This window comes from Mustela putorius, unplaced genomic scaffold (assembly GCF_011764305.1).
Source record: "Mustela putorius furo isolate JIRA1106 unplaced genomic scaffold, ASM1176430v1.1 tig00003903_pilon_pilon_pilon, whole genome shotgun sequence".
NCBI classification, from domain to species: domain Eukaryota; kingdom Metazoa; phylum Chordata; class Mammalia; order Carnivora; family Mustelidae; genus Mustela; species Mustela putorius.
The window spans coordinates 3,023,862-3,038,460 of NW_025422051.1; the positions used below are offsets into that span (position 1 = coordinate 3,023,862).

The 14,599-nt window shown below is 45.7% G+C and overlaps 1 protein-coding gene across 2 annotated transcripts in view; it reads left to right on the forward strand.

The window, feature by feature from the left end:
• Positions 1-14,599, forward strand: part of SYN1 (synapsin I) — a 46,873-nt gene that overhangs the window by 5,381 nt on the left and 26,893 nt on the right. For both annotated transcript variants that reach the window (XM_004754979.3, XM_004754981.3), the window contains exons 2-5: positions 6,232-6,289; positions 6,395-6,486; positions 9,724-9,880; positions 10,050-10,139. In XM_004754979.3, the coding sequence (XP_004755036.1) occupies positions 6,232-6,289; positions 6,395-6,486; positions 9,724-9,880; positions 10,050-10,139 (397 nt within the window). The remainder of the gene's footprint in view (positions 1-6,231; positions 6,290-6,394; positions 6,487-9,723; positions 9,881-10,049; positions 10,140-14,599) is intronic.

Consider the following 14,599-nt stretch of genomic DNA (forward strand, 5'->3'; position numbering starts at 1 on the left):
GGTGTCATCCGTAGCTTCGAATGTAATAGGATTCTTGCTGTGTCCCCTGGTAGCGGTGTTCCCCCTTGGAGAACCAGGACCTCTAACCTTGCAGAGCCTTGAGGGAGCAGGAAACACCCGTTCCAAAAGTGGATCACTGGGACTGATGGTAAGCTGGGCCCCTCCTACTTTCTCCTCCGAGTTCCCAGACCCGTATGTTCTACCTACTGGAAACACAGCACAAAGAATGGGCCACTGATTTTGGGTGCTTTGGAGGACGGTTCCCCATTCTTTGACAGTATCATGTCCAAGCTAGCATCTTCGCCCTGGCTGCAAGCTGTTCCAGACCAGCAGCTCCTGGGTGCTGTGATGTATAACATCACCAAGCAACTCCAAGGTCATGGGCCCGCTTCAGGACCTCCTTTGCTATCAAGTGTGTCCTTCCATTTGATGCAGTGTTATGAGAGATCTCATACCGGTGGCTCCAACATTGGGTAAGCCCTCGGGCAGTGATACTGGCTATGACCCTGCGGTCGGCAAACCCCCCACATACAATATTTCTGTCAAAATGAATCCTTCATCTTTCCAGGGTGGATGGGGCCCAATGGAGTCAGCTCGCCACCAAGTGGCTAGCTAGGCTTCTTAAGGGATAGGGACAGTGCCGTGTCACAGGCTTGGTGTTGGTCTCTGCTGCTGAAAAATTGGACCTCAAGCAATAATGCCATTGGCCCCACTTAGAGCCACTCTCTCTGCTTGTCCTGCTACTTCATTCATGGGCCCATCTGCTCGCACTGGGGTGGCCGACTTGAGAGGCTGGCTGACATCATCGGGCTGACTCATTCCGTCTACCTGGTTGTTTAGTGCCTCTTCCATTGTGGATGCTGTCTGGTGGGTGTTAACACACAATGCACAAATCTTCGCTCCTCACTTTTTGCCCACTCCCATGTCCACCCACGTTTCTGTGCCCCAGACCTTCTTGTCCTGATCTTCTTTTTTTTTTTTTTAAGCTTTTATTTAAATTCCAGCTAGTTAACACACAGTGTGATATTAGTGTCAGGTCTACAGTCTAGTGAGTCAGCACTTCCTTACGTGGCCCGGTGCCCATCGTCTATTTCACCCTTGCCCTTCCACCCCTGTAACCATCAGTTTGTTCTCTATAGTTAAGAGTCTGTATCTTGGTTTGCCTCCCCCCCTTTTACACTTTGCTCATTTGTTGTGTTTCTTAAATTCCGCCTAGGAGTGAGATCATATGGTATTTGTCTTTCTCCACTGACTTACTTTACTTAGCATAATACTCCTTGTCTTGATCTCCTAATATTTTTCCTTCAAGGCCTCCAATCAGCCAAGCCACCCACCATGGCCCACCGGTGAATGTATATTCTAATGGTGGGCCATTTCCCTTTGCTTGCTAAGTAGATTACCAGGGGCCCAGCCCAAAGCTCTGCCCATTGGGAGCTCTGCCACTGTCTTCCACAATCACCCTGAGTGGGGCTATGACACAGCCTCTGTCCCTTTTTGGCTTCTCCCCACACACCAAACCAGTCCATTTGTGAACCAAGCTGAGGTTTTTTTCTCCCTTCCTTCAGCCACTGGCTGTGAGGGGTCCCCTTGGTGAGTTGAGAGAGACATCCGGGCACCAGGATGGGTGACACGGGCATCGGGATAACCTGTTCAGTTAGCTTGCTCAGTCCTGCTTAAGCCTGATCCCAGCTGCTGGGTCCATGTGACGTTATTATTTGGTGGGCCCGGCCAGACCCAGCTCACGAGGGGCACCCAGAAGCACAATCGCTTGGTGCCCCATAGCCATGCGTTCTGTCTCTTCCAGAGCCTGGTAGGGCACCAGAAAGTGGTTCTCAAGAGTCACGTGATTCTCTGCTGCAGATGGCCTGGCTTTGCTCCAGAACCCCCAAGGGCCTCCCACTCACACTTCCCATAAGCTCCACATTGCATCTTTTCCCACTACTGGCTTATCCAGTATCATAGGATCTGCGGGGTATATGGCCTAAGTGGAAAGATGGCTGGCACCATGGTCTGGCCCTCCTGCCAATCCCTTTCTGCTCTGGCCCCCGTTCAGGGAGGGCAGCCTAATGCTCCCCCTGAAATAGGAATCAGAGTAGTATCTTCAGGTGCGGGATAGGCTGCTTCTAGAAGCTGGTAATGCCTACCAAGTGTGATGCGCTTTTCCTCGTGGCAGGAGGTGCGAGATGTGACGCTTTGTCCTATTATTTGGAGGGGGCTGTCCTGGGCCTGCCTTGGGCTATTGGACCCCTGGAACTTTTACTAATGCTCCGGGCCCCTGAGTCTTTGTAGTGTTCATCTCCTGCCCTCTGGAGAGCATACATCTTAGCCAGACAACGTGCTACTCATCCCTTGCTTGTCTTGCCCAGTCAATAAGATGCCATTGATAAAGTGGTCCAGTGTGACATCCTGGGGGATGTCCACATGGCCCAGTGCCTTTGGACCATAGAATGACACATGGTGAGAAAGACAGCATGACCCCATGGCAAGACCTTCAACAGATATTGCTGTCAGTTCCATGTGAACGTGAAAGGTCACTGATCTTCTTTTCTGGTCAGAATAGAAGAGTGCATTCAGGAAGTCAGTGGCTACCTGCTGGACCCGAGTTCTGCTCTGACAATGGCAGCCTATCCAGTATAGCTGCTTCCCTTAGGGATACTGCTTGGTCGAGCTTTCAAGAGTCTACAGACATTCTCCAGGAGCCGAACTAGTCCATTCAATGGGAGATACGATGGGACTAACACCCCTGCATCCCTTAGATCTTTCAAAGTAGCGCTAGTTTCCACCATCACCCTTGGGATAGATATAATCTTAGCTTGGATTTGCTGATTTGATTGGGGGGGTGAGGGTGTGGTTCTAGAGGCGTCCATTTGGACCTTCCCACCACAATAGCTCTTACCCCACAAGCCAAGGAACCCACGTAGTGGTTCTGACAACTACAGATATGTCCAGTTTAATTATGCATTTGCGGACTGGAGAAGTGGCCGTGGGGTGGACCTGTGGACCCAGGGGACCCACTGTGAACAGGACCTGGGACAGGACTTCAGTTACCACCTTCCCACTTGCCACTCTTACCAGCATATTCCTTATTGATTTTGTGAGTTGGGTAGATCCTCTGGCCCTTCCCATAGAACATAGTCAGCTCATGAGTTTCCTAGACTCATGTAGCATAACTTCTCTAACATGTCTGCTTCTTTGAGTCCTTTGATCCTTTCTTCCACAGTCTGCCATGGAAGATTTGGCATTTCTGCTTCACTTGGTGTGGGCCACTGTTTTTTCCAAGCCTCCACAAGTCATCCAACGGTCCTTGCTAGGGTTTCCAGTTCTGGGTCCTGGGAGAGCGCTCCAACTTCATGTTCCACCTCCTTGTTCCATTGTCCTTAGGACTCAGCTTCTTGCATACTTTTACAGCTCTTGTCAGTACATACTGGCCAGATTTTTCAGCTTCTGTATACTGTTTCCTTCCTTTGCAAATATACCTCTTCAATCAGACGTACTAGGATTTGACCCTGCTTATTGATCTGGTTGCTAAGAGGGGAGGGAGGGAGGTTGTGAAAGGGGCGAGCATTGTTTTAAAAAGCACCTGCTTCCTTCAAGGCCTCTGTATTACCTTCAAGCAGAGGGAAGGTCTATATTTTAACAAGGAGGAGAAGCCTACCTCTGCAGGCCCAATCAGTTCAGGTGAAGCAGTAAGTTTAAGGTATCACATGCATCTTCCCAGATATCCCCATCCCAAGTCTAAGGGCTTCAATCTTGGCCTATTTGGGCCCTGATCATGACATAAGAGATGTGCTAGGCCTGAGAATTCAACCTCCTCTGAAGTTTTGTTACACTTAGGATCATGCCCTAAGTCCCTGGTCTTCCCCAATGCCTGCCCTCCAGTTGCAAAGGATTAGGGTTTCCTTAAATGTAACCAAGGGGATCCTCTGGCTTCCACATTTTGCTTTGGATTAGTGATCACTCACCCTGAACATATCCCATCTTTCTTCAGCTAATCATTGGCGTTTAGCAAACAGTCACTGGAGTCTGCTGACCATTTCCTCCAGGCCTTTAGAGTACCAGGGACATTTCACCAAACTGGTGCACTCCATTCTGCCAGATCTTATTACAGTTGACCTTCAGTAAAAGTTACTGATGGCCCCACACCCCAGGGGATGCCACACTGTAATTCTTATGCTCATGAGAATGAACTCCACACTGCCTCTTTTCCCACCACGGACAAGTCCAGTATCATGGAATGTGCCAGAACATAAGGGTGTGAGTGGTTTCCTGCTGGTACCACAGCGCAGACCTGCCGCAGAGTGTGTTATGTGGCTACAGTATGTGGGTGGCTTTCCGTGCCCCCCAACAAAGGAGGGTTCCTCCTTGCCTGCTGGCTGCTGGGTGACCCAATTCCAGAATGGCATTAGAGTCTTTTTTTGTGGTTTGACATCTCTGGCACACTGGTTTAGGCTGGGTTCTCTGGGATCGGATTTCGAGGTAGGCATTTGTATGCAGGAGGCTTGCGGAGGTGTGCATTTAGGATCAACCCCTGTAAGAAGGGCAGGGTTGGGCAGAGGGGACAGCTGGTCCACAAGGCAGCTGCATCAGAGACTGACCAGGGGGAAGGCCTGCGGGTGGGAGGGTCCTTCAGAGTCAGCCTATACTGAGGCCAAGAGGCTAGCCTTTGTATTCACCCATGGACCAGAGAGAAGACACGGGCTGCCTAAAGTAGGTCTAACCTTGGCCAAGGCAATTCTCTATGAGAGAAGACAGTTCCCAGTGGGACATAGCCCTAAGATGTCACCAGCTGACACTCAGGGTGCATTGGCTGTGAAGAGGCCATCTGAGCAGAGCACCACAGTATTCACTACACTTAGGGTCAAAAAAGTTTGAAATACGGGGCGCCTGGGTGGCTCAGTCAGTTAAGCATCTGCCTTCAGCTCAGGTCATGATTCTGGGGGTCCTGGGATGGAGCCCTGCATGGGGCTCCCTGCTTGGTGGGGAGCCTGCTTCCCCCTCTCCTCCCCACTCTTCTTCTCCTCTCTCTCATTCTCAAATAAATTAAATGAAATCTTTTTCTTAAACTTTGAAATACAGTGATAGAGTCTACACTCATCATTCTTTTATAAATGAAAAAAATGTGCCAGTCTCAGAGAAATTCCCCTCCAACGCTTGTGAGGGGACAGTGTCGGTAATGGAGTGTGCTTGTGAGAGAGAGGGAAGGAGAGGGAGGCGAGAAAATGGCTGTGCTTGGGGTCTTTGGGGTTTGTCCATGAAGTCTGTAGGGCCCGTTTATGTTGGGTGGGTGTCTGTGTCAGAGACAAGCCTGGGAGTGCCTCCTTTCCTCATCCCTCTTGAGTGAGACCCCTGACCAGAGATGATCTTCTGCGTGTAGAGAAGCCTGTTGGGTAGGAATCCTGCGCCTGGGGTAGGATGCCGCTGGAAACCCAGCCAGGCCCAGGGATAAGGAGGTAGGATTTCATGCTGCTCTCCTGGCTGGCTTCCCCTCGCACTGCCCTGGCTGGCTGGCTGCCAGCCACATCCCTCCCTACGCCCGTCATTGCTGCCCTCCCCTCCTCGCCGGTTCTAGTAGAACCACCGCCAGCCTGCACCCCTCGGATCTGCTCCTCTTTTATCTAGTCGCCCACCCACAGTTGGGTCCCTCAAAGCACTCAGGCACACATGGACAAGTGTGATCCTCCACGGGGAAGGGCCAGGGCATGGAAGGATCCTTCAGGACTCACAAGCAGACACAGGCGACTGAGGCATTCCCCAGGCACACTTCATATAGACATATTCTCTGCGGGGTTTTGGTTTTGTTTGTTTGTTTGTTTGTTTGTTTGGGACTTTTAGGTGTTTTGTTTTGTTTTGCTTTGTTTTGTTACCATTTACAAACCTCCATGCAATTCCAAAGTACATTACCACTTGCAGAGTGCACTCCTCCTTTGGCAAGGCTTTTTGAAGAAAAACATTTCTGGGAGCGGTGTGACGAGCAAACAACCCTCTGGGGAATGTCTGCCTGCCGGCTGTGGTTTGAGAACTTCGTTTAGAGTTCACAACGTCCTCTGACATTTACACACCTCCGGAAGGGATCACAACAGAACTTACGGTACCCCAAGCACTGTTGAGCTTTGCAAAGGGTTTCAACAATCACGAAGCACTTTATGGCTCTGAAAGATAAACGGGTCAAAGGAACTGGCCTGGGTTTTGACTTCCTGAGACTGATGGCTGTGCTCTGCTTTTCCTCTCCAGGGCAAAATACTTCAAAGGGAAGAAGATCCATGGAGAAATTGACATTAAAGTAGAACAGGTTAGTTGGGGCAGATGGATCTGGGGGTCGGCTGTCCAGACCGAAACCCGGGTGGTCGTTTTGGTTTGATGTGGGTAAATCACAGATATTTTTTCTCCTTCCTAGGCTGAATTCTCTGATCTCAACCTCGTGGCCCACGCCAATGGTGGATTCTCTGTGGACATGGAAGTTCTTCGGAACGGGGTGAAGGTCGTGCGGTAAGCAGAGAGGTGAACTTGGTGTTATGGGACAGGCATAAGGACTCCCTTAGAGCTGTGGGAGCGTCACCCCCCCCCATTCTCCTGGGAGCAAGAACTTAGGTATGTTACAATAGCCAAGATATGGAAACAATGTAAGTGCCCACTAGTGAATGAATGGATAAAGAAGATGTAGTGTGTAAATACTATGAAATATTTAGGCACGAGAGAGAAGGAAATCCTGCCCTTTGCAACAACGTGAATGGACCTTGAGGACATTATGCTAAGTAAGATAAATCAGAGGGAGAAAGACAAATACTGTATGATATCTCTTGTCTGTGGAATCTAAAAAAAGCCAACTTCATAAAATAGAGAGTAAAATGGTGGTTACCGGGGACTGAGGAGTGATAGCATAAAAGAGATGTTTAGGGGCACCTGGGTGGCTCAGTGCGTTGAGCCTCTGTCTTCGGCTCAGGTCATGATCTCAGTGTCCTGGGATGGAGCCCCGCATCGGGCTCTCTGCTCAGCAGAGAGCCTGCTTCTGCCTCTCTCTAAGCCTGCCTCTCTGCCTACTTGTGATCTCTTTCTCCGTCAAATAAATAAATAAAATCTTAAAAAAAAAAAAGAGAAGAGTTGTTTAAGGGTATAAACCATCAAATAAATAAATAAAATCTTTAAAAAAAAATAGAAGAGTTGTTTAAGGGTATAAACCTATACCTGGAAGATAGGTCCTGGAGATCCAATGTACAGTGTAGTGAATATAGATAACAATATTGTATCTTTTTTTAAGAAGATTTTTATTTATTTATTTGACACAGAGAGAGAGAGCACAAGTAGGCAGAGAGGCAGGCAGAGAGAGGGGAAGCAGGCTTCCCGCTGAGCAGAGAGCCTGATGTGGGGCTTGATCCCAGGACCCTGGAATCATGACCTGAGCCAAAGGCAGAAGCTCAATGCACTGAGCCACCTAGGCACCCCAACTATATTGTATCTTAACTATGGAAGTTATTAAGAGGCCAGATCTTAATTATTCCCACCACAAAAAGGAAGTGATAATTATGTGACATGATAGAAGTGCTAAATAATGCTACAGTGACAATTCTATTACAATATATGTGTGTCTACTTGACATCTTTTTTTTTTTTTAAGATTTTATCCATGGGGTGCCTGGGTGGCTCAGTGGGTTAAAGCCTCTGCCTTCGGCTCAGGTCATGGTCCCAGGGTCCTGGGATTGAGCCCCACATCATCCGGCTCTCTGCTCAGCGGGGAGCCTGCTTCCCTTCCTCTCTCTATGCCTGCCTCTCTGCCTACTTGTGATCCCTGTCAAATAAATAAATAAAATCTAAAAAAAAAGAAAAGATTTTATCCATTCACTTGACAGAGATCACAAGTAGGAAGAGAGGCAGGCAGAGAGAGAGAGAGAGAGAGAAGGAAACAGGCTCCCCGCTGAGCAGAGAGCCCAATGCGCTGGATCCCAGGACCCTGGGATCACGACCTGAGCCAAAGGCAGAGGCTTTAACCCACTGAGCCACCCAGGCGCCCCTAATCCGACATCTTTTATGCCTTAAATTTACACAGTGTTATATGTCAACTTAAAAAGAAATTAGTGGGGGCGGGTTCCTGGGTGGCTTAGTGGGTTAAAGCCTCTGCCTTCGGCTCAGGTCCTGATCCCAGGGTCCTGGGATCGAGCCCCGAATCAGGCTCTCTGCTTGGCGGGGAGCCTGCTTCCCCCTCGCTCTCTGCCTGCCTCTCTGCCTACTTGTGATCTCTGTCAAAAAAAAAAAAAAACTTAAAAAAAAATGAAATTAGGGGGGCACCTAGGTGACTCAGTCGGATAACCATCTGCCTTCGCCTCAGGTCATGATCCCAGAGTCCTGCGATCCAGTCCCATGTCTAGCTCCCTGCCTGGCATGAAGCCTGCTTCTCCCTTCCCCACTTCCCCTGTTTGTGTTCCCTCTCTCACTGTCTCTCTGTGTGTGTCAAATAAATAAATAAAAATCTATATTAAATAAATAAATAAACAAAAAGAAATTAGGGGGGGTGCTTGAGTGGCTCAGTTGGTTAAGCGTCTGCCTTCAGCTCAGTTCATGATCCTGGGTCCTGGGATCGAGTCCTGCATCGGGCTCCCTTCCCAGCCAAGACCTGCTTCTCTCTTTCCCTGCTTGTGCTACTCCCCCTGCTTGTGCTCTCTCATTCTCGTCTCTCTCTGTCATATAAATAAATAAAATCTTTTTTCTTCAAAGATTTTATTTATTTATTTGGCAGACAGAGATCATAAGTAAGCAGAGAGGTAGGCAGAGAGAGGAGGAAACAGGTTCCCTGCTGAGCAGAGAGCCCTATGCGGGGCTGGATCCCAGGACCCTGGGATCATGACCTGAACCGAAGGCAGAGGCTTTAACCCACTGAGCCATCCAGGCGCCCCTAAAAAAAAACCTTAAAAAAAAAAAAACGAGGTACAGAATGTGGGAAGATCGCCTCTCTTCTGCAGAGCCAAGGGTCCTAGAAGACCGCAAGCCAAACTTTTTAGATATTAAATCAGAATATATTACTTGAGCATCTACAGTATGCCAGCTGCTGCCCTCAGCATTTTACATTCAAGAAATATTTACTGAGTGCTGATTGTGCACCTGGACCTGTTGCATGTGCTGAGGACCTGGCAGTTAAGAAAACTGACACCCCCCCCCCCCCCCCCGCAAAGAGCCCCTGCTTCCCCCACCTCAAAAAAACCCCTCTGCCCTCACGGACCATGTGTTCTACTGTGGGATACATGCAATAAACAAATCAGAAAATGTAAAGTTGCTAAGAAAAAATATTTAGCAGCAAAGGGATAAAGGAAACGTTGGATGCTGGAGGGGTCTGCGGTTTGGAGGAGGAAGACCGATAATTGTGAGAGACATTTTTTTAAAGGTTTTGTTTTTTATTTGCTTGTTTGAGAGAGAGAGAGAGAGAGAGAGAGAGAGCCCGCGCAAGCAAGGGGAGAGGCAGAGGCAGAGGGAGAAGCAGATTCCCCGCTGAGCAGAAGCTCGCTGTGGGGCTGGATCCCAGGATCCTGGGATCACCAGAGAGTGGGAAAGTGTGACAAGGGTATTGCTGCGGAAGGAAACAGCTTGCATGTGTGTGCGCGCGCGCAGACCTAAGCAACCACTTTGCAATTTCTAGGAGCTGCAGAGAATTCGAGAGGTGGTTTTTGTTCTAAGGGTGGTGGGGAGCTCTGGGGGAGTGAGGTGAATATCCTCGACACCTCTTCCCCTGCCACCCCAGGTCTCTGAAGCCGGACTTTGTGCTGATTCGCCAGCACGCCTTCAGCATGGCTCGGAACGGAGACTACCGCAGTTTGGTCATCGGGCTGCAGTATGCCGGGATCCCCAGCGTCAACTCTTTGCACTCTGTCTACAACTTCTGCGACAAGCCCTGGGTGGTAAGTGGCGGGAAGGGCGCTGCTGGCAGAGGGACTATCTCCTGTATGCATGCGTGTGGGAGTTCGAAATCCCTGCGATCTTGGAGGGGGGTTACTCAAAGCTCAGAATCCCAGCTTGGAGACTGTCCCCGAGGAGGGCGTGCTGACCCATCTCTCCTGGCTCTCCTAGTTCGCCCAGATGGTTCGACTGCACAAGAAACTGGGAACAGAGGAATTCCCTCTTATCGATCAGACCTTCTACCCCAATCACAAAGAGATGGTGAGTCTGGGGACCGTAGGAAGGGCAGGAGGGGAAAGCGTCGTGCCTACTGCGACCTTATTGCCAGGGGACGCATTATTAGCAATGGCGACGGTGTCAGGGAGCGCAGCCAGTGTGTGTGTGTTGGGGGGGACGGTGAAGTTGCTTCGCGACCGGGTTTATTAATAGCATGAATTTACTGATGGGCTTACAAGTGTGATTGCAGTCATTGATCCTGTTTCTTATAGTATCTTTTCTCACCGGTATTAAAAATCAACTTCTACTGTAAACGAACAGAGCTGATGTAATGAATCAGATTATATTACATATAGAAATCAAGTCATGGCTACTTATATTAGCAAATATGCTTCGTGATAGAAATGTCACCCATGTTGCAAATGAGGATTGACAATGAAAATCATCACTAGCGATGTTACAAATTAAATTGCTTACCAGGAGCAATTGAATTGTGGGTTACTATGATTGTAAAATAAAATCACCAATATTACAACCTATCACTACTACTAAAAATTACTGTCATTGCAGCAAATTATGAGGATCCATGTTATGAATCAAATTGCAGTTCCTTACAGAAATTGAATAATCATTACTAGTGTTATTGAAGATCATAACTATTATTACAAATTATTATCAATATTACAAATTATGTTCTAATATAAATTATAATCTCTGTTTTGAATTATATTATGCTTACTAGAAATTTTATGATCATTACTAATATCAAATATTATAACTAGTATTACAAATTTCTGCCAATGTTACAAATTAAGATTACTAATGTGAATTATGAGTAACTATATTTTGAATTATCTGGTAGCTTCTAATAGAAATCATTATTAATATGGTTTTAACAACTCCAGTTTATATTATGAATAATTACTAATATTAAAGTTACGAGTACTAATATAATTTATGAGTACCACAGTTATGAATCAAATTTCAATTGCAAATAGAAATTGAATCACCATTACTGATGCCATCAAACTTTACAACTAATTTTATAACTTTATAAGTTTTTAACAATGTTATATATTTTGTTTGCTTATATAAATGATAACACCACTTGTGTGAGTTAAATTACAGTTAAATGTCAATATTGACCCAACGTTACCAACTTGGTTAAATAAACATTGGTATCAATATTAAAAATTCTTACCAGCATTACCAATTATAGCCACTGATATAAGTTAACAGTGTTACGAATTAAGTTTTCTTACAGATGAAGATGAAATCATTAGTTCTTAGGAAACCCAATTTGCTTATCATTATTATTATTCAAGTTCTTTGAGAGGACAGAATAGCTGACCGTGGTTGAGAGCGTGGACTCTGGCCAGAATTTCTATATTGGAATCTGACATAGAAAATGTTACTTAATGCTCTGTGCCTCAGTTTACCCACCCACAAAATGGGGGTAATAATAGGTCCTGCCTCCCAGAGTTGGTGTGAGAACTAAATTATTTAATGATTGTAAAGTGGTTAGAACAGTGCGTCTGACATATGTTAACTTCTCCCTCCGTGTTAACAAATTTCCCTTCTATTCCTAATTTGTGGTGTATTATTATCATGAAAGGATGTTGAACTTTGTCAAATGTTTTTTTCTGTATTTACTGATATGATCGTGTGGGTTTTTTTCTTTTATTGTGTGAATATGATGTATTACATTACTTGAGTTCCATGCGAGTTGAGGCGCATTGGCATTCCTGGACCATCTCTCACTTAGTCTGGTGTATAATCCTTTTTAGGATTCAGTTTTTAGTATTTTGTTGAGAATTATGGTATCTATAGTCAGAAAAGATATTGATCTACTGTTTTCTTGCGATGTCTTTGTTTTTGGTATCCAGGTACTAGTAGCCTCACAGAATGAGATGGATAGTGGTCCCTTCTCTTCTATTCTGGGGAAGAGCTGTGGAAGATTAGTGTTTAATCTTTTAAATACTTGTAGAATGTGCAGGTGAAGACATCGACATCTAGTCCTGAGCATTTCTTCTTCTTCTTTTTTTTTAAGATTTTATTTATTTAGGGTGCCTGGGTGGCTTAGTCAGTTAAAGATCTGCCTTCGGTTCAAGTCATGATCCAAGCGTCCAGGGATCGAGCCCCACATCAGGCTCCCTGCTCTCGGGGAGCCTGCTTCTCCCTCTCCCCTCACTTGTGTTCCCTCTCTTGCTGTCTCTCTCTCTCTCTCTGTGTGTCAAGGAAATAAATAAGATCTTATTTATTTATTTTTTAGAGAGAGAGAGAGAACGTGCACAAGTAAGGGGAGGGGCAGAGAGAGAGGCAGAAGCAGGTTCCCCGCTGAGCAGGGAGCCCAACATGGGGCTTCATCCCAAGACCCTGAGATCATGACCCGAGCCAAAGGTAGACGTTTAACCGACTGAGTCACCCAGGCGCCCCTTCCTGGCATTTCTTTGTAGGATGTTGTTGTTGTTATTATTATTATTATTACTGATTTTATAGGATTATTCAGATCTTCTAGTTCTTTTTCAGTCAGTTTTGGTAGTTTGTGTCTTTCTAGGAATTTTGTTGATTTTTTCAAAGAACCACCTTGTGATTTCATTGATTTTCTCTATTGTTCTTCTATTCTCTATTTCATTTATTTCCATTCTAATCTTCATGACTTATTTTTTTCAAGATTTTATTTATTTACTTGACAGAGAGAGAGAGAGAGAGATCACAAGTAGGCAGAAAAGCAGGCAGAGAGAGAGGGAAGCAGGCTCCCTGCTGAGCAGAGAGCCCGATGCAGGGCTTGATCCCAGCACCCTGAGATCAAGACCTGAAAGCAGAAGCTTAACCCTCTGAGCCACCCAGGCGCCATCACCCCTCATTACTTATTTTTTATTGAAGTATAATTAACATGCAGTGTTATATGTTAGTTTCAGATGTATAATATAATGATTCAACAATTCTGTACCTCTCTCGGCGCTCATCAAAGATAACTGTACTCTTAATCTCTTTTATCTATTTTGTTCATCCCCCCCCCAACCCACCTTCTCTCTGGAAACCACCAGTTTCTTCTCTGTATTTAAGAATGTGGGTTTTTAAAAAATTATGAACAATTTTAAAGATTGTATTTATTTATTTGTCAAAGAAAGAAAGAAAAAGGACAAGCAGGGGGAGCGGCAGGCAGAGGGAGAAGCAGACTCCCACCTGAGCAGGGAGCTCAACTCGGGACTCAATCCTAGGACCCTGGGATCAGACCTGAGCCAAAGGCAGATGCTTAAGCAACTGAGCCTCCCAGGCATCACTAGGCATTTTTTTCTATCTCCTTTATTCTTGTTTTGTTTCTTATTTTTATTTAAAATCAATTAATTAACATATAATGTATTATTAGCTTCAGAGGTATAGTTTAGTAATTCATCAGTTGCATATAACACTCAGAGCTCATAACATCAGGGGTCCTCCTTAATCTCCTTAATGCCCATCACCCAGTTACCCCATCCCCACATCCACCTCCCATCTAGCAATCCTGTTTGTTTCCTAGAGTTCAGAGTCTCTTATCATTTGTCTCCCTCTCTGACTTTATCTTCTTTTTCCCTCCCTTCCCCTAAATCCCACATATGAGTGAAATCATATAGTATTTGCCTTTCTCTGACTTATTTCACTTAGCATTATCCGCTCTAGCTCTGTACATGTCTTTGCAAATGGCAAGATTTCATTCTTTTTAATGGTTGAGTAATAGTCCATTGTAAATATACTGCATTTTCTTTATCCATTCATCTATCGATGGACACTTGGGTTGCTTCCATATTTTGGCTATTGCAAATAATGCTGCAATAAGCATAGGGATATATATATATATATATTTTAAAGATTTTATTTATATATTTGATAGACAGAGATTACAAGTAGGCAGAGAGGCAGGCAGGGAGAGAGGAGGAAGCAGGCTTCCTGCTGAGTGCTGAGCAAGAGAGCCCGATGTGGGGTTCGATCCCAGGACCCTGAGACCATGACCTGAGCCAAAGGCAGAGGCTTTAACCCACTGAGCCACCCAGGTGCCCCAGGGATATATATTTTTGAATTAGTGTTTTCCTTTCCTTTGGGTAAATACCCCATAGTGGAATTACTGGATCACATGATGATTCTATTTTTAATTTTTTGAAAAGCCTCCATACTATTTTCCGCAGTGACAGCACCAATATGCATTCCCACCAACAGTACATGAGTGTTCCTTTTTCTCCCCATCCTCGCCAACACTTCTTATTTCTTGTGTTTTTGATTTTAGCCATTCTGACAGGTGTGAGGTGATATCCCATTCTGGTTTTAATTTGCATTTCCCTGATGATTAATGATGTTGAGGATCTTTTCATGTGTCTGTTGGGCATCTGGATGTTTTCTTTGGAGAAATGTCTATTCAAGTCCTCTGCCCATTTTAAATTAGATTATTTGTGGGCTTTTTAGTGTTGAGCTGTATGAGTTCTTTGTATATTTTGGATATAAACCCCTTATCAGATTAACCCCCACTG